The sequence below is a fragment of the Erythrolamprus reginae genome, chromosome 2 (genome assembly GCF_031021105.1).
Source record: "Erythrolamprus reginae isolate rEryReg1 chromosome 2, rEryReg1.hap1, whole genome shotgun sequence".
Taxonomy (NCBI): Eukaryota; Metazoa; Chordata; class Lepidosauria; order Squamata; family Dipsadidae; genus Erythrolamprus; species Erythrolamprus reginae.
This window is the reverse complement of record NC_091951.1, coordinates 170,656,371-170,676,496: the sequence shown is the minus strand read 5'-3', so window position 1 is coordinate 170,676,496 and position 20,126 is coordinate 170,656,371. Positions and strand designations below refer to the sequence as shown.

General features: G+C 41.3%; 1 protein-coding gene across 1 annotated transcript in view; it reads left to right on the top strand.

The window, feature by feature from the left end:
* Positions 1-19,043, top strand: part of SARNP (SAP domain containing ribonucleoprotein) — an 88,760-nt gene extending 69,717 nt beyond the window's left edge. Inside the window, exons 10-11 of the mRNA XM_070740404.1 lie at positions 16,422-16,511; positions 17,971-19,043. Coding sequence (XP_070596505.1) covers positions 16,422-16,511; positions 17,971-18,012 — 132 coding nt within the window. The 3' untranslated portion in view covers positions 18,013-19,043. The remainder of the gene's footprint in view (positions 1-16,421; positions 16,512-17,970) is intronic.
* Positions 19,044-20,126: the final 1,083 nt, after the last annotated feature.

Below are 20,126 nucleotides of genomic sequence, written 5' to 3'. Positions count from 1 at the left end.
AACTTATTAGTTGTCTGCATAGAAAAAGCCATGAGCTTCCTTAACGTGGTTCCCAAATACAGTTTCATTTCCAAATATCTTTGAGTGCTGGAAAAGATTATTTCAATGTAGAATCTTGTTCAGATATGCAGAATTCTTGGTGAAGCATATTTTATGAAAAAATGGAAATAACTATGTAGTATTTTACTTTCTCCTGATCTTTAAATTAAGATCAGATTTGTTTGACTGATCCTAAAAGAGAAAAGGTAGTCACATAAGAGTATTTCATGGGACAGAGTACTGTAGTTATATCATAATACCTTCTTGATTTTTCCTGTCCCATTGTTCATAGTGTATGTGCAATGTGCAGTTCTTGATTAATATTTTTGCAAAAGTATTATCTAGGGCCATAAAAGTGAGAGTAATCGGTTTCACTAGATGCATCCTATAACTAATTTCTGTCACTCCAATTCCACATACATATTTACCATTGACTATCGTTCAAATAGTTGATGCACGCACACGCACGCTATGCGTCCACTAAGGAAAAGAGCAAGAACATATAAATATATTGGGATGAATTTCAAAAAGATGGTGGGTGACAGCTGTGAATCTGAGGATTAGAGTGTTTTGAAGAACAAAACTATCAGTTGCTGTCATTCACCCTCCAGATATGAAATTGGAAGCCAGCTACTCGTGAGTGTTTCATAACCTTTACCTTTCGGAGGTCAAGGCCATGCCATCATTAATCTACCATCGCCTGAAAGCCTAGAGGCTCTGCTTTTCATCCTATCATCCGTCATGCTGCAGTGGAGATAGAGGAGTAGTGGCCAGAAGGGTTCCTTTTTATATATATGCCCTCCCATTGGCTTGTAAAATTCAATTGTTAATGTCTTGTGTTTTTTTTAAAAGAGCACCTAAAAAAATTCATGGGCCAGAGGTCTTTTTTTCCCTGCATTACCTTTAACTGCATATGTTTGCACACAACTGATACAGAATGTTGAAGTTGATTTTGTACTGTTGATTTGATACTAACTTATTATGGGGAAGAACAAGGTTTGTCTCAATGCTACTTAGAGCTTATTACTAAGAAATGAGCAGGTGAATTTCTAAATCTTAATCTTTTTAAATAGAGAGAAAATAATGTCGAGAATATAGAAAATAATAATTCTTTATGATTTACTACTGTATGATTATTTGACTGTATATTACCTTGTCATCATAAAGTTGGGAAGCCTTATAAATTTCAAAAAGAAATAATTCAGAATAACAAGCTATGTAAAACATTTATAAATTCTTACTGTTTATTTTTATGTTACATTCAAAATAATTCTTATATAGGCGAGAGTAAGCTAATATTATTTCTTTCAGTAGGCCTAAACTTAATTGAAAAGATGCTTTATCATTTGGGTAGCTAACTAAGACTCTGAATTGAGCAATTTATGACAAATAATTTTCCTAAAAAACTTTATTAAATTTCTGTATTTGGTAATTCTCTTTGCTGTAAGAACTTAAATTAGAATTAGTAGTCCACAGGTAAGTCATGCTTTGTGCATGCTTTAATACAGGGGTCTGCAAACCCCAGGCTGCTGCCCACTTTCAGGCCCTGACCCATTGGCCACAGAAGTGGTGGGTGAGCGCACATATTTCCATTCATGTGCACGAGACCATCCCCTCCCTCCCCCCAGTTTACAAAGCCAGAAAAATTGGAGACTGTTGCTTTAATATATAAACCATTAACCATTTGGGGGGTGTCTTTTCTTTCAAAAGTTATTTGTACCAAGTAGTTGTTTTATATTTCAAATGATCACTGATAATTATAATTTATTCTCTGGGTTCTACAAGGTCAGTAGTTAAAGTACAGATAACTGACTTAACTATAGGACAATCAGACACAACCAAAATAATGAACAGTTCCTGAATTATCTATGCATAACTTGGAATTTGGTTTCTTTAGAAGATTGTAATTGTGGAGTCCTTGGTGTTTTCTGGGCTTGATTGTTTGCATATATTTCATTACCTGACTTCACCAGTGCCAATGGCTAGGAGGTTTGCTTGCTATTTATATACAATAGCTTGCTCTGCCTGTTTTGGTTGGGGTGTGGTTTACTCTTTAGTTGGTTCTTTGATTAGAGCAGCATTTCCCAACCGGTGTGCCACGGCACACTAGTGTGCCGCGAGACACTGTCAGGTGTGCCGCGAAGCTAGGACCTAGAGAAGCTCCAGCTGGGCAGGGCGCTGCCGGTGCCGGACTGCCGTATCCGGCGTTCTCCTGCTGGGCCCCAAAGAAGGAAGGCGGGGAAAAAGGAGGCAGGGGCGAGGAGGTGCGGCAGTAGGAGTAAAGGAAGCCGCGGCCGCCCCTGCCTCCCCACGGTGCCTCCGGCCAAACGCGCCCCTGGCTTCTCCACCCTGCCCCATTGCCCGCCCGATCCGCCCACTCTCCTCCGCCGCCGTCGCCTCCTGTCTTGGGGCGCGATCCGCCCCCTCTCCTCCGCCGCCGCCTCCTGCCTTGGGGCGAGCAATCTGGGAGTCCGGGACTGTGTGGCTTTGCGCCATGAAGAGAAAACGGCCGACTTTTCCCTGCTGCCGTTTTCTCTTCATGGCGCAAAGCCACACAGTCCTGGACTCCCGGATCGCTCGCTTCTCCGGTCAGCAAAGCCATCTGCCCAGGAAAGCGCTGTGCATTGAAAAGGCGCAATGCTTTTCCGGGCAGCCGGCTTGCTGGCCGGAGAAGCGAGCAATCCGGGAGTCCGGGACTGTGTGGCTTTGCACCATGAAGAGAAAACGGCAGCAGGAAAAAGTCGGCCGGGCTAACAGGAGGCGGCGTGTGGCCGGGCGCTGGGGAGGTCTGGGAGGGCGAGGGGCTCCGTCTCTCTCTCTCTCTTTCTTTTTCTCTCTGTTGCCGGCGTAGTGAATGAGAGAGAAAGAGAGAGAGAAAAAAAGGAGGGGAGAGAGAATGAGAGAGAGAGAAAGAGAGGGAATGAAAGCAAGAGAGAGAGAGAAAGAGAGGGGGGAAGGAGGGAGAGGGAAAGACATAGAGGGAGGGAAGGAGAGAGAGAAAGAGAGCAAAAAAGAGAGAAAGAAGGGAAGGAAGGAAGAGAGAGAAAGAGGGAGGGAGAAATAGAGTGAAATGGAGGAAGAGATTTTTTTTTGTCCAAACTTTTCTTTAGGCCCCCCGCCCCCCCCCTTCAGTGTTCCCCAGAATTTTGAAAATATGAATAATGTGCCGCAGCTCAAAAAAGGTTGGGAAACACTGGATTAGAGTACTGTATTCTTTTATGGATTGTTTGTCTTGTGTTAATTCTGCTCATCTGGGTGTTGTCTGCTCAAAGGCCTAAAGAAGGACCAAACTATAATTATCCTTCGGCAGACACAAGCCAAATTACTGTTATATGGACAGATCATGATAAAAAGAGGCATAGAATTACTAGAAGACAAAGAAATCTATATCCCAGTAAACACCAAACTAATGCAGAAAGTAGATGGCCTGATGTAGAGATTCCTTAAAAAAAAACCCAACCCACAGCAGGCACCAACTAGCAATCAGAAGACGATGGAAATTTCTGGAAGCTTGGCAGTCAGTCAAATTAGTCATCAATAGACACATAGAGATAAGCATTTTTAAAAACATCACAATAATTTTGTACAGATCAATTTATATTTACAGTGTATTTACATACAATATTCATATTTACATAATTCTAATTTTTGTATGTCCTTTCACATTGTATTACATATTTTTAAATTTTGTTTTCCATCCAGTTATACCATTGTTTAATCTTTTGATTTCCATCATCCGCCTATCCATTTCCGCACATCTATATATTTTATCTATGACTGTGTTTTTGGTGGTACTATATTGTTTTCCAAAAATGTGTGTAACAGATTTTGCAACTCCAATGAGTAAAGATAGCTTTCAGAAATGGAACTCTTTTCCACACATCTAGTCACTAAGATCAACTGAGTCAAAAGCTGGGGAAGATGGCAGAGGAGAAATTACTTTAAAGATTGCAGACTCAGTCCAATCAGATCCTAGACAGAGTTAATCTATTCCAGGATGCTATCTCCATCCACAATGGAGAAACAGAAGCAGCACAGATTCCAGCAATGTTTATACAATGAAATACTGTTGTAGAATAAGATAATAGATCTTGAAAACCATTCAGAAATATCTAGCCATCATATACCAAATGCAATTGGGATAGAATTAGGGTTAGGATTAGGATGAGGTTTTAAAAAATAATGTCCCACCTTCTCAACTAGTTCCTTGATTAGAATATTACTTTTTCCTTGACTGTTAATCTCTGCTTATTTTGGTGTTGGCTTTTTTGTCTCTTTTGAACAATGTATAAATGTGACTTATCTCTTATGTGTCTATTAATGACTGATTTGACTGACTGCTGAGCTTCCAGAAATTATGTAGCATTTGGCTTAGTTTATGATGCTCTAGTACAGTTAACTGTGTCCATGTGTTATGAAATTATGAATCTCCATCATCTTCTGATTGCTAGTTGGTGCTTATGCAGACAACATTGGGGTTTTTTTTAGAAGAACACATGGAATCGGGCCAGGAACTAATAAGAGAAATCGAAGCATATGGAGAGCCTGCAGGACTAAAAAGTAATAAACACAAAACCAAATTATTAAGAAAAAATATGACAAAAGGAGGAATTTGAAAAAAACATTACAACAAAATGAATTAAATATTTAGGCTTAATAACAATAACAATAGCGTTTTGTATCTATATTAACCGGAGTACGACTTTCTAACATACCGTGTCACTGTTTTGTCATTTCAACCTGGCACTCTACTACATCAAGTGACACCATCCACTGTTTCCAGCAAAGGCAAATGACTTGCAATCATTACCGATTCCTAGACATATCACAGCCCATTCCAAAAGAAGTGTGGCTACTTCAGCAGCCTGGACCACTCAGGCCTCCATAGAGGAGGTGTGCAGGACCTTAAGCTGGCCGTCATTGACTCCTTTCATTTGTCTTTGCTGAGGCTGCCTTCAGCAGAATGGTCTTGCAAAGGGTGCATGCAGATGGGGGCGTCCAGGACCAGACGATGGCTCTCCCGTGAGAGACTACCAGGCTTGAGTATCCCCCATTCCTGGATGCTATCTCCATCCACAGTGGAAAAAGGGTGCTGGTCTTACCTGACATGCCTTTCTCTGGGTGGTGGAGATAGCATCCAGCCCCACCCGAATGTCGCTCTGATTCTAAGACATCTTGGAAACTTCATTGATGGCCACACATCTGTGTGCAGCGGATCCCTTCATTGCAAGCTGGGGATGCTGGTGGAGGATGTGTTACTTTAAAGTTTGCAGACTCAGTCCAGTCAGATCCTAGATGGAGTTAACCTATTCCTGGATGCTATCTCCACCACCCAAAGAAAAGGCATGTCGGGTAAGACCAACACCCTTTTTTTAATATCTTGTCTACCTTGACATGATAGTGAGTGTATTGACTGCCCAGATGAGTGGTGTTCAGCAGGAAAGGTCAATATATGTAGTTTGGGAATCCTCTGAAATGCATCATTGTCAATGAACTCACCGGAGGCCCCAGTGGCTAAAAGGCATCTGTTATATACAGCTAACGAAGACTAGTAATCAAATGAGACTTGTTTTCTCATCTGCACTGACTTCTAACTGGTTGTGGCCTCCAGTCAACATTTTTGCATCTTTCAAAGAAGTCCTGAAATTGCTATAACTAAAACATTGGGAAAATTTGGGAGAATATAAAGGTGGAATGAATGAACCTATTTTATTTTATACATCATTGGCCTGATTTCGCCCCCCCCCCCAAAAAAAATAAATAAATTCTAGAATGGGGCTTAAAGAGCAAAATTGGGACTTAGGTCTTTTAAGGCCCAAGTATCAATTTTTCTCTTTGTGTGCTCTCTCTTTTTTATGCGCATGCGCACACACACACACTCATACATACATACAGAAAGAGAGTTTAATAACATTTTTTAAATTCTGATCTAAGGATCAGGTAAGTAAACAGGGTTTAGTTTAGAAAAACAGAATACAAGTGAACAGCATCCTTTTTTCATTATATAATATAAAGTAGAATAGATTAAATATTTTAAATACATCACAGAGTCTGCACTGAATTTATCATGATTTGTTCAAATGTTAATTATGTAGTATTTATATTCTGAGTGACAAGACGAAACAAAAAATTAAAAGCTACTATCACAGTGTAATGCAAGCTTGTATGATTTCTCACTGGAAAGCTACAGGGGGTGGACAAGAAAATGGAAACACCTTGTAAAATCTTCAAAATATCTTTTAATATGGTGTTGGTCCACCTTTTGCTTGCAATACAGCCTCAATTCTCCAAGGTATTGATTCATACAAATTGTGAATTGTTTCCAAAGGAATTTTAGTCCATTCTTCAGTTAAAGCACCCTCCAGTTCTTTTAGAGATGATGGTAGTAGAAATCGTCTTCTTACTTGAATCTCTAAAATCGACCATAAATGCTCAATAATGTTGAAGTCTGGTGATTGTGGTGGCCAGATGAGATGCTGAACTTCATTAGAATGTTCCTCGTGCCATTCTTTAACAATTCTTGCAACAATTCTTCTATAATCTGGTGAAAGGTTAGGAGGTATCAGCTAAGAACCATTACTGGTAAGGTAGGTATTGTCCAGGATTTGAAGCCCAAGCTCTTGAAGAAGATGGCAGCTTCTATGTTGTCCTGATAATGGTCTTAAGGTTCAGAAAAGTAGAATCCACTTGGATGGTAGGGAAAATCTTCTAAGATGTTATAATTGTGGCAGAGAAACAAGAATCATAGAATGAGCTATTATCTAGGAAATTGTATAGTTGAATGGAAAGATCCTTGGCTGCTGAAATCCCATATATGTCTCACATTTCATTATTAAGTTCCCATCAACTTTTAAGAATGTTTACTTTTCCTAGAAAATATTTTTAAATAAAGATGTTAAAGGTTGATTAATATACAGTGGTAACTCTACCTACGAATGCCTCTACTTACGAACTTTTCAAGATACAAACCATGTGTTCAATACTTTTTTGCCTCTACTCACGAACCATTTTCAACTCCCCCCCCCTCGGATCGGCTTTAAAGAGGTTGGGAGGAATGGGCGGAAGCCAGCGGGGAGAGGCGCGACCTGCCCAGCTCGGCCACCTCTCCCTGTCCTGAGTGCCGCAGGGACATTGCGAACGGCTTGCTCAAGCCAGCACCTGGGAAGCTGACTGGAGCAGTGAGCCGGGGAAGCGGACAGTCGGTGGGAGGTAGGCAAAGCGCTGGGGAAAGCAGCAGGAGGAGGCTGAGAGGGGCATTTGTCTGTGGATTCTGACGACCCTGGCTCGGCAATCAAGGCTTCATCGGAGGCTCTGCGATGAACCGGAGCCTGGAGAAACCCACCCAGGAATTATGGAAGCAGCACTCATTCATAATAGGGAGACGGGCCAGCTTAGGACGGGGTACCCTTCCTAGGTTGGGAACGTCTCTGCAGGGGAGCGAAGGAAGCGGGCGAAGGGACGAACGAGCCCAGGCACCATTCAGTCCCCCGCCCCAAGTGCTGCTCAGCTGGCAAACTGCAGCTGATCCTCTTTGCAAACCAGAGTTGGTCTTGAACTCGGGACACACCTCTCATCTCCAAAGGACGGCCGAGCGGGGCACTTCGGAACCGGGCCAGCTGTGGAGCAAGGTGCAACCTCCAAGCAGCAGCAGCGGCAAAAGAAGAAGAGCCAGCCACCGGGAAGCATGAAACCGGGCAGCCCAAAGCGGCAGAGGAGGGGGAAAAAGCAGACGACCCCGCAGTCAGGCTGTTTCCTGTGGCTGGAAAGAGGAAGAGCACCCCTCGGCATCTTTCTGCAGGAGGAGGTGGAGGCAGAGGCAGGCATGGAGGGCTTCAGCTCCCCACAGACAGGAAGAAGGATGTGGAGTTGGTCCCGAATCCTTGTGCTTGCCGCAGTGAGGCAGCTCTGCCCAGCCGGGCTGCTGTTCCTCCCCCCTCCCGACGTGCGGTGGGAGAAGGCGTATCTCTCTCTCTCGTTCACTGTCCCGTCCAGTACAAGGACACTGCTGGGAGAAGAATCGCCCCTCGCCTGCCGCTTCCTTTGCCCTATCTGCCATTCAAAATCCCCCTTCACCTGCCGTTTGCTTTGCCCGATCTCCCATTCAAAGTCCCCCCTTACCTGCCGCTTCCTTTGACCCATCTTGCTGCCAAAATCACTTCTTGCCCGCCTCTTCCTTTGCCCACGGCTTTTTTTTTTAAGCGTAAAGTTTTGGATTTTCCTAATGGGTTTGCACCCATTATTTGCTTTTACATTGATTCCTATTGGAAAAATTGCTTCTACTCATGAACGTTTCTACTTAAGAACCTGGTCATGGAACAAATTAAGTTTGTAAGTAGAGGTGCCACTGTACTTTACAATGCCAGTTGCAATACAAATAATACAATTGTGCAGCTTTTTAACACATTGATTTTATTTTAATAAAGAAAATGGAATAACTGGAGGCTCTTACGAATGCTACGAATGTGCCATATTTCGGGTTTCAGATTCCTATTAGAACAACTGAAATTGTTCTTCAAAGCTTCCTGCGAGAACAGTAGAAGAAGAAAACATTAATATCACAAGCTTCACGAAACTACCTTTTCAGAAGAAAGGTCAGCTTCCACCCCCACTTCTCATGCACAAGTGCCCACGTGCACATTCAAGTATGCCCCAGGGCTATGGCAAAGCTTGATAGATGCTGAGATAGAAGTGTTTTGATAGAGGTAATTTTCCTCAGATGGGTTTCAGCACCCCATGAATCAAAACCTGTCAGTGAGGAGCTAAGGATGGAGTGAAGTTTATTGTAACATGTTTGCATCTGACACTAGTATGCTAGGGGGTCAAGTGAGGGAGACCATTAGAACCATGTTGATTTAGTGGGATTGTTACACACTTTCCCTTCAGGCAGGCAGTGGGGGTGGAGTGATTATAAAGGGTCACTAGAAAAATAAATAAAAAGCTCACTACAGCCTCTTCTGTGCCCCATTATATAAGTTCATTCATTTAAAGTTGTGGTTTGGCTATTTTTTCCTTAAATGTTCTTTTGACTTTAATGATTCAGACATGGTTACTATCTCCTTGACCTAAACAATGTAATTTGGTAAAGATTAATGCGTCAATACTGGACTGAAATATATGTAAATTTAGTTGTTTAGTTTTGATAAGCATTTCCATTACATTATGCATTTTTTCCTAGTAGATTTGGAAATAACAGGAAACTGAATGTTGGTGGGTTGATTATACCGGCAGATTAATCTTTGTGGCAGAAATATATTTTATTCATATATATTCATATATACAGTAGTACTTATACAGTAGTTTTGTACAATACATTTAAAAATGATACAATGTTTCACTTTTTATATCCATTTATAAGCAGACATAAGTATGCTATATAAAACATCTCTTAGGAATGCCATTAAATACAGGCAGTGCCTTTCCCCCTCCTTTGTTTCCTCTTTTTTCCTTTATTTTAAAGTACAGTATGTCTTTGTTAACTTAATAAGTTATCAAGTGGAAGAAGAAAACCCTTTAAGCAGAAAATATTGAAGTCAGGTTCATATGTAAAGTAACAAGACCTTTGCCTGCATAAAACTGAGTTGTACAAACTGAGAGCAAGAATTGTATGTTTCTTCCCCAAGTTCCCCAAATGTTTTTATTGTAGATTAATTTTTTAGCCATATTTATTTTTAAAATAGATTGAAATATAAATCAAAAGAAACAAACTGTGTTTGTTTTTTCCGAGCAAATACTTACTAGTATTTACTTTCCCTGTCCCCACATATCACTCAACAATCCACTATGCTTCCTGACTCAGAAGAAATCTTTTGGGATTCATTGTCTAGCATAATGAAACCAAATGTACATCCTTTTGCCCTTTCTTAAAATTAAAATAAGCAGTTTCTATTGTTTTTAAAAAAATCTAAATATAAAACATTTCATTATTATTGGCATTCTTAGCCAAACTATTGTAAGTCCCAAAATATTCTATGTCTTACCTAGAAAGGCTAACCTACAGTTCTGTCTATGTCAGACTTGGGCAAGGGGTGGCCCGCGGGCCACACCCATCCCGCCCGCTATCTGACCGGTTTCCTGGAGGAGGAAGCCATGGGGGGGGGGGGAAGGGAACAAGCACCTCAAATGAACAGGACAAAAAAGCATCTACCAACAAGGCTCTCTTAGAACCCCACCGTCACGGGACAAACCGGAGTCGTCCTTTTTAGTCCTGTTTTGCCACAGGAAAGCAACAATCCCTCCTTCCCCACGGCGCTCTCCTTTCTGCGATTCCAGACAAAAGACAGCGGGTTGGGAGGGGGGGCAGTGGCTCAGGGCGGTAGCAGAACAGGCTGGGCAGCTGAGGTGGGGGGGGGGACAACAGCCCAGAGGATAGGATGCAAGGGCGGAAGGCTGCTGGGGGAGGTGGCGGTGAGCCGACATGGGAGGAAGGCGGGCGGGCAGCTTCATGCCATATTGGGTGTTACTGTGCCATAAGTGAGTGTTATTGTGATAATGCAGGGCCGGAGTCAACCGGGAGTGGGGGTGTGGGCTGCTGGGGAGGGGCAGTGCGTGGGAGGAAGTGAAGGGAGGAGTGGGAGGAGAGCGGAGGGGCAAATAAATAAATAAAGAACAGGGGGGAGGTTTGCGCTTTTTGTGTGTGTGTGTGTGTGTGTGTGTGTGTGTGTTGGGGGTGTGTGATTTGGTAGAAAGAAAACAAGGAAGAGGGTAGAACTAAGTTAATTATATTAGTCCGACCCTCTAAAATCATCCCAATTTCTCATGTGGCCCCATGGCAAAATTAATTGCCCACCCCTGGTCTATGTGCTCACTAAGCATTGATGCTCACTTCACAGCACATAGTTAAATCAATTAATCTATGAAAATTAAGTATTAAGAGTATGCGCACAATAGAAAATACATTTTGGGACAAATAACAAACCTGGGACAAATAAGTCTGGATTTTCAGATGAATTATTCCAAGCAGAAATATCCTAATCCCAGAATATTTTGGTTGGGCCAGAAGAAAATCTGCAGGGGTTTTATAGGATAATATTATTATTATTATTATTATTATTATTATTATTATTATTATTATTATTATTACATTTGTATGCTGCCCCTCTCCAAAGACTCAGGGCGGTTCACAACAACAATAAAACAATATTACAATGAAACAAATCTAATATTAAAAACATATAAAACCCCATCATTTAAAACCATGCAGCATACACATACCAAACATGAAATATAAAAGCCTGGTGGAGGTATCTCAGTTCCCCCATGCCTGGCGATACAGGTGGGTCTTGAGTAATTTGCGAAAGACAAGGAGGGTGGGGACAGTTCTAATCTCTGGGGGGGATTTGTTTCCAGAGGGTCGGGGCCGCCACAGAGAAGGCTCTTCCCCTGGGGCCCGCCAAACAACATTGTTTAGTTGACAGAACCCGGAGAAGGCCAACTCTGGGACTTATCGGCCGCTGGGATTTGTGCGGTAGAAGGCGGTTTCAGAGGTATTCTGGTCCAATGCCATGTAGGGCTTTAAAGGTCATTACCAATACTTTGAATTGTGACCAGAAACTGATCAGCAGCCAATGCAAGCCATGGAGTGTTGGAGAAACGTGGGCAAATCTGGGAAGCTCCACGATAGCTCTCGCGGCCGCATTCTGCACGATCTGAAGTTTGCGAACACTTTTCAAAGGTAGCCCCATGTAGAGAGCGTTGCAGTAATCGAATCTTGAGGTGATGAGGGCATGAGCGACTGTGAGCAATGATTCCCTGTCCAAATAGGGCCGCATCTGGTGCACCAGGCAAACCTGGACAAACGCCCTCCTCGCCACAGCAGAAAGATGGTGTTCCAATGTTAGCTGTGGATCAAGGAGGACGCCCAAGTTGCGAACCCTCTGAGGGGGTCAATAATTCCCCCCCCCGGGTAATGGACGGACAGATGGAATTGTCCTTGGGAGGCAAAACGCACAGCCACTCCGTCTTGTCAGGGTTGAGTTTGAGCTTGTTGACACCCATCCTGACCCCAACAGCCTGCAGGCACTGGCACATCACTTCCACTGCTTCGTGGAGATGTATAACTGGGTATCATCAGCATACTGATGATACCTCACCCCATGCCCTTGGATGATCTCACCCAGCGGTTTCATGTAGATATGAAATAGCAGGGGGGAGAGGACCGACCCCTGAGGCACCCCACAAGGGAGAGACCTAGAGGTCGACCTCTGACCCCCCACTAACACCAACTGCGACCGACCGGAGAGGTAGGAGGAGAACCACTGGAGGACAGTGCCTCCCACTCCCAACCCCTCCAGCTGGCGCAGAAGGATACCATGGTTGATGATATTGAAAGCTGCTGAGAGGTCAAGAAGCACCAGGACAGAGGACAAGCCCCTGTCCCGGGCCCGCCAGAGATCATCCATCAGCACAACCAAAGCAGTTTCCGTGCTGTAGCGGGGCCTGAATCCTGACTGTTGAGGGCCTAGATAATCGGCTTCTTCCAAGGACCGCTGGAGTTGGAGTGCCACCACCTTCTCAACAATCTTCCCCATAAAGGGAAGGTTGGAGACTGGACAGTAGTTATTAAGCACGGCTGGGTCCAGGGAAGGCTTCTAGAGGAGGGGGCGCACAAGTGCCTTCTTATAAGGAGCCGGGAAGGACCCCCTCCCCAAGGAAGCGTTGACAATCTCCTGGACCCAGCTCCGTGTCACTTTTCGGCTGGCCGAAACCAACCAAGAGGATCACGGATCTAGTAAACAGGTGGCGGAACTCACAGCTCCAATGGCCTTGTCCACTTCATCAGGTGTCACCAAGTCAAACTCCTCCCAGACAGATGGACAAAGTTGAGCCCCAGTCACCTCGACTGACTCGTTGTCAGTCGAAACTGCTATGCAATTGGAGTCGAGGTCTGCCCGGATCCGAGCGACTTTATCAGCGAAAAACTAGTTAAATTCCTCGGCACTGCCCTGCAAGGGCTCCCCAACTCCCCCCTGATTCAGAAGGGAGTGGGTCACCCTAAACAGAGCGGCCAGTCAGGATTCCGCTGATGCAATCAAGGCGGCATGGTATGCGCATCTTGCCGCCTTGAGCGCCACTTTGTAGGTCTTAATAAAAGCTCTCACAAGTGTTCGATCGGATTCGGACTTACTCTTCCTCCATCGCTTCTCTAGACATCTCTTCTGACATTTCAACTCCCGAAGCTCCTCGTTGAACCATGGCGCTCTACGGGGTCTAGTGCCACAGAGAGGTCACAATGGCACAATTCGGTCAAGAGCCTCCGCTGCAGCCCTATTCCAGGCCACAGCAAGAGACTCTGCTGAGCTGTGGACGAGTGAATCTGGTAAAACTCCAAGCGCCCTCTGAAAGCCCTCTGGGTCCATGAGGCGTCTGGGGCAGAACCACCTAGTCGGTTCGGCCTCCCTGCGGGGGAAGATTAGAGCCAGGAAATCAAGCCACAGTAGAAAATGGTCTGACCATGACAAAGGCAATGCTTCTAAGCCCCTTAGTCTCAGACCATTACTCAATTGCTCCGAGAGGAATACCATGTCGTGTGTGTGTCCCCCCTCGTGAGTCGGACCCTGAACTACTTGGGTCAGGTCCATGGCTGTCATGGTGGCCATGAACTCCTGTGCTAACCCGGAGGATCCGCCGAGCGATGGTAGATTGAAGTCCCCCAGGACAATAAGTCCGGGGAACTCCACCACCAACCCGGCCACCTCCTTGAGCAACACAGGCAGGGCTGTTGACACGGAGCTGGGAGGCAGGTACGTGAGCAACAAGCCCACCTGAATCCCTAAATCCAACTTCACAAGGAGGGACTCACAACCTGCAATCTCAGGAGCAACGAGTCCACGTAGGCAGAGATTCTCCTTGGCTACAATAGCCACTCCTCCCCCCCCTTCCCTGGGATCAAGGCTGATGCCATACCTGAAACCCGGCTGGGCAAATTTCTGAGAGAGGAATCCTCACTCTGGGCCCAGCCAGGTTTCGGTCACACATGCCAGGTCGGCCTCCTCATCCAGGATCAAATCCCAGATGAGGAGAGCTTTATTTACCACCGACCTGGCATTGAGTAGCAGCAGTTTGAGCCCAGGGCCTGGATAAGTAACCCAAGGCTGGTGTTTTCACATACCTATTTCCCATTGTTTTCCATTTGGGTTTTTCCTTTCTTTAACTTCTCCAATGGACTTCCAGCCACTTCTTTTCTCTACCTCCATCTAGCTGTTCCTGTACCCCTTGATTTCAAGTACCCCACATCTAACCTATATAGACATAATTTCCCAGCAGCTTCATTCCCTTATCTCTCCTTGGTAGCTATTACTATTTAATTCGAGAATGGTATTTCCAATCTATTTCTTCCCCCACCTTTCTGGCTGCTGCTTTTGCCTAATTCCACTTCAGTACTGCTGCTAGCCTTGCTTACTTCCCATTGTTCCCCAACTCCACAGCATTCTGTGCACAAACCACATATGCATAATATTTCAGATCAGATTTGGATCTCCCCCTCACTGCTTAACAATTTTTTTAAGATTGAAAAATAAAATCTAATGAAGATGTTGACACAGAATTAGGCAGGAGCCATTCTAAAGATATAAGTGTGTGGAAAGGATTTATAGCTGTATTCGCTGTTGATATTGTCTGAAGCCCCTGAGAAACTGCTGGATTTTAATTAAAATGTTCAATTGTTACTATTGCTGTGACTGATTAAGATGTTATAATTAACAAAATTGAGCTTAATTGCTGTAGTGTTGTTATTTAAGGAAATCGTCAATGTAACAAAAACAGTCCTGACTCTTGATCATGATGTAATCAGCACAACTTTGCTGACAAAAGTTGCATAATATATCAGTGATGTGAGTGAGCCTTCGAGCTAATTGGTTGATAGGTTTGTTTTGCACTTTTTTTAATAAATAAAGCCAATTATTGCTTGGATGACTAAGTTCAATCAGAGAAGTTATTTGCCTAGATGAAATAGAAACAAAGCAAGCTTTATATAGTTACCATAACCCTGATATTTCATCAACATTTATTGATTTAGTGAAGACCTGGCTCTGTTGATTAAGGAGCCACTCTGTGAAATAGGCAGTCATATAAGTTCGATCAATAATAAATACATAAAATTGTAATATAACCTAGCCAGTGACAAAGTGCAGATTCCATTTGTCAAGGTCCTTAATGGATACGGGAAGTTTTGCATTCAAGTGAGATTAATGATCCAAGCAAATAAAATTAAGCATTTTATGTGGTTACATTTCCATTTCCATCCTTTCCTTGACTCCTGCTTACTATTAACCTTTAAGAGCTTCTATGTCATCCATTTGCCTTGTGCTATTTTCAGCTCTACAAAATTGTCCAATTACTTTGCTTTCCTTCTATAATTCTGCTCACCAGTTCATACAGGGTATTTTCAATTATTAGTTCATAGGTCAAACTATTATCAACTTCTTTGGTTTAATAGGTGAGTAGTTTGGTCCTGCTGTTGCCTGTGGGTTAAAAGAAGCACAATAATATTAAGTGCTTGCTTGCATTCATTTCAATTTTTCTTTTTTCTTTTTTGAAAATGCCTTGCAGCTATAAAAAGCTAGGCAAGAGGAATTCAGAAATATGACACACTGTGCCTTGTCCCACTAGCATTGTATTACACATCATTGTCTGTTTCTGGTAGCAACTACCATTTTCATTGATTCTGGATTTAACATAAAGTTTTTAATTATTAGAAAGACAATCAAAGTAGAAGGAACTTGATTATTCAGCAACTCTGGCTGTTTCTGTGATCAACGTCTTGTAATTGTATATTGCCTATATTGAGAATGATGTCTGTTTATCCTCATCATTGGCATCCTTCAGTCGTAAAGGACTATGGTATCATGCTGTGGAAAATGTTCCTAAAATGCTGTATGCAAAGCTGGAGTAACCTCTCCAGAGCATGAAGCCTGGGTAGGTTAGTATGGAAGATAGACTGTTACCCAAGCAGCAGATCTCCCCTCTATGTCTCTGAAATAACCCAATGGAATGGCAAAGGCCAATACGATTGGTTACAGCTATGTCGCAGGAGTTATCAGAATGTGGCTATACGCAGTCATGAACTGGCTCCGGATTTTGCTTCAAGGTTTACTCCTGAAGCCTTTTCCAATGATGGATACAACCACAAGGCAGTGGAGGTTTGCAGTCAGAGTTTCCCTTCTCCTAGAAGATGGTTTTCCCACTTTATGTCTGTTCTTGCATTGGCATCCTTCAGTCTCGAAAGACCAAAGTATCATGCTCTCATGTCCGTTTAATGTATGCAATAACAGGTAGTTGTGAATATTCTACCGATTCTTTGAAACTCCAGGTAGCAAAATAAGATGATAGGAATTAAAATTATTCTATTGTCCTACATTCCAATGTGTTATTTTCTTTCTATATAGACGGAAGATGATGAAAAACTGAAAAAAAGAAAGGAAAGGTTTGGCATTGTTACAAGTTCAGCTGGAGCAGGAACTACAGAAGACACAGAGGTAACATTTTTTAATAAAATCTTGGGCACTGAGACTTTTTGTAATTGAAATAATGTCAGGTACTCCACAAGATGGCACTGTGTGACTTTTATGCTTTTCTTTGCCCAATCCCCATAGTCCCATTCAATTATTGTATACTAATTTAGATATATAAATAATTTGGGGTTGTGTCTTTCTCTTTTTTTTCTTTTTTCCTCTTTATAGATATTTTCATATTATTGCTCTGTGGTAGGTTGGAACAGAATAGTTGAATTTTTCTGTCATTAACTTATACAATAGATATAAAACTTGGAATAGTTTAGTTTTATCTTGGATGGTTTACCCTTTCTGAATTATCCAGAATCACCCAGTTATTAACATAGTTGATTTTCTTTCCATTGTAGAGCTTAAAAAGTACTTTTTAAAATGCGGGATGGAGGCAAGATTATTTTATTGTCTCTTCCACTGTTAGAAAAATACTACTACTGCTTTAATCTTTTTGTAAATCTTGATGCTAGGCATCTGCCATTATACTATCAGACCTATGATTGCTTCCCAATTTGATCTTTCTATTCCAAGCATGAAGGGTTGTTGTTCTTGTTGTTTGTTCGGCAGCTTTGTTTTGGGGTTGATTACACTATTAAGATGTAATCTTGACAACAAGTAGTTCTCTTGCTAAAGTCTAATTTCACTTACAGAAGGGAACAATATTTGGATATTGGATTGAATCCTGAGTGAGGAAGTTTATTTTCATTGGCACCTTCTGTGGGGTGCCTTTTGTTTTCCCTAGATGCAGTGCAAGCATTGCTTCACAAAATGAAGTAGCAGCTGTAGAATGATCTGCCTGCTCAGTTGGAGTGAAGGGGGTGGCTGGGCTGTGGTCTGAGGGATTCCATGCTTTTCCGTTAGGGCGCTTAGTGAGTGTGCCTGAAACAAAAAGCTCTTTTTGTAGTATTGTATATACTAAATGACACCTTTTCCCTGGAGATTCTTGATTGGGACGTCTGTTTCCCACTAAGCTATTTATCGTGGTAAAAATTAAGATTTATATGCCCCTGGTGTATTGACTTAGAGGCATATCTCAAAGATGTATGAGTGTATTCAATGCATTTGACTGTGTCCCACTCTCCTTCTCTGTGAATAGAAGAGTGTTAACCCTTTGGCCTTTTACATTTCCCACCTCCTATTACCTAGAAGGCTTTCTAAGCTTGTAAAACGGTAATTGTTCCAACTTTCTCATATAAGCCAGCAGGATGAAGCATTGTATCTCATGCTTTATAGCTTAATTTCTGACTGTAGTTGCATGTCCCATTTCAGTAGGAGTGCCTCTTGTGAAACCTGATATGAAAGATGCTTTCTTAGACATATACTGTTACACTCCTTATAGACTTTCTGCTTTTCTTTATGCCAAAACCTATACAAGTTGCCATTCCCTTTGATTTTGACTTCTTTTAATTCATCTTTTAATTCCTATTTACAGGCAAAGAAGAGAAAAAGAGCAGAACGTTTTGGCCTTGTCTGACGATCTTCCTCTTAGTATTTACTTGTTCAGGGTGTATGTTTTGAACATTCTTCATCTCTAAGGAAGAATACAGTTTCTCCCTCACACACATCTTGACTTTGTATTTTAAAGCTAGCTATTGAGTTGTGCTGTTTGCACCCTACCCTACACTCTTTTCGGACCGGAAAAGTACAGAATAAAATATTCTGTTTATATATGTTATAATTAATTTGGATCTAGTGGTATTTTTTTTAGCCATTTGTATCCAAAGTACATATTGCTTCTTCTTTTTGGAGTAGAGGTAGCTGTGCAAAGGGATTCCTCAACTAATAAGAATTGTCACCTTCAGCTCCGTTTAATCTTTATCAGTAATAAATAAATAAATAAATAAGCATCCTTGAATCCTTGCATTTTTAGATAGGCATTCAATGCCTAGGGATTTCTAATTTTCTATTAATTTTAGTTAAGAAATATTTTTCTTCCACTTACAAATTCCAATCAAAGTCAATCAGTTTCTTCCGATTACTCTTAAGCTTAGATTTTTCTAAAAAGTAAATCATTTTCTCGTTGGAGTTATATGTTTACTAAATATTGAAGCTGATGGAGTTATGGAATCTTAATATTGATCTTCATTATCCTTTGCTAAACTAGAACTACTTTTTACATATTGTTCAATTACGATATATGAGTGGCCCACAGAATAGAACAAATTGCATCCCAATGTAAAGATAGTAAAATTGTAATGTTCATAGCTAGACAGCTTCCTGTAGTTATTCTATTCATAGTAAACTTTTAGAACTATGCCTCAAAAATTTAAAAATTTGTCACACATATAGAATTTCCTCCGTTAAAAATAGTACCAAAAAGTTATAAAAACAATAGGTATAAAATTATTACAAAATATTATATTCATGTTCAGCTTTTTAAAAAACAGCTTTAAATTCGTAGTTGATTTTCAAATACAGTGTTCTATGTTTCTCTCTGAACTGAATGTATTTTGACTATCTGATGCTTGGTGTTTCAATTTATTAAAGACAATTACTTGGAGAAAACTTTTTGCCTTTTACATTACTACATCCTATTTCCTAATTATTCGTACCAGCTTTAGAAATTGAATGCAGGTGTAGCTGAGCAACAATATATTTTTGGGTGATTTTGTCTTTATCTAAATGTATATATCTTTTTTTTTTTTTTACTAAAAATAGACTAAACAAATATTAATTTTATTGCAGATTTGTATCATCTTTAGAGAAAGAAGTTATCAGGACATGTATTTTAAAAACAATCTTAATATTTTACCAGAGGTTTTATACTGTTACCATTTTGCCTTGATTGAGAATCAGTTTGGCTTTTTGGGATTTATTTATACCCTTGTTTTTAAAGATGATTTTCTCTTTATACTGTATCCTATCTATCTATCTATCTATCTATCTATCTATCTATCTATCTATCTATCGTATTTTCACAAAAATAAGACCTTGTGTTATATTTTTTTGAACCCTGAAATAAGTGCTTGGCCTTATTGCCATGCACTCAAAAGTCCAATTGGGCTTATTATCAGGGAATGTCTTATTTGGGGGAAATCAGTGTGTCTGTGTGTGTGTGTATACATACATAAAAACATAATACATACACACACACACACATACATATATAAGTTTCTTATTCTGATCCTGGATTCATGCTTCATTTGTAAACTGAAATTAATCTTTTTGACAATATGCTTATGTTTTTCATTATTTAAGCCTTCTTTGAGCAACAGTCCAATGATTTATTTGCCATATAGTACTAGATGTTTGTTTCGTATCCTAAAAGTTTTGTTTACTTTTTTTGTTTTAATTTCATAACATGTATATTTTATTAATTGTTTTTTTACAACTGGATTACTTTCTTTGAAATGTTTTGTAGGTTGTACTGAAACCAGTACATTTCATTTTTGGTTTCATAATAAAACTGCTTAAGGAAATACATTCCCTGCTTCTTTGATGCATCAGAATTTGCTTTTCTGTTGTTTTTACCTGCTGCCATATATACCAGAGCTATAAATGATGCATGTACTGGTTATGTCTGGTTCTCATTAAGAGAACCCCTGTTTTTGTTGGATGAGAGTATCCCTCTAGATACTATAGTTCCCT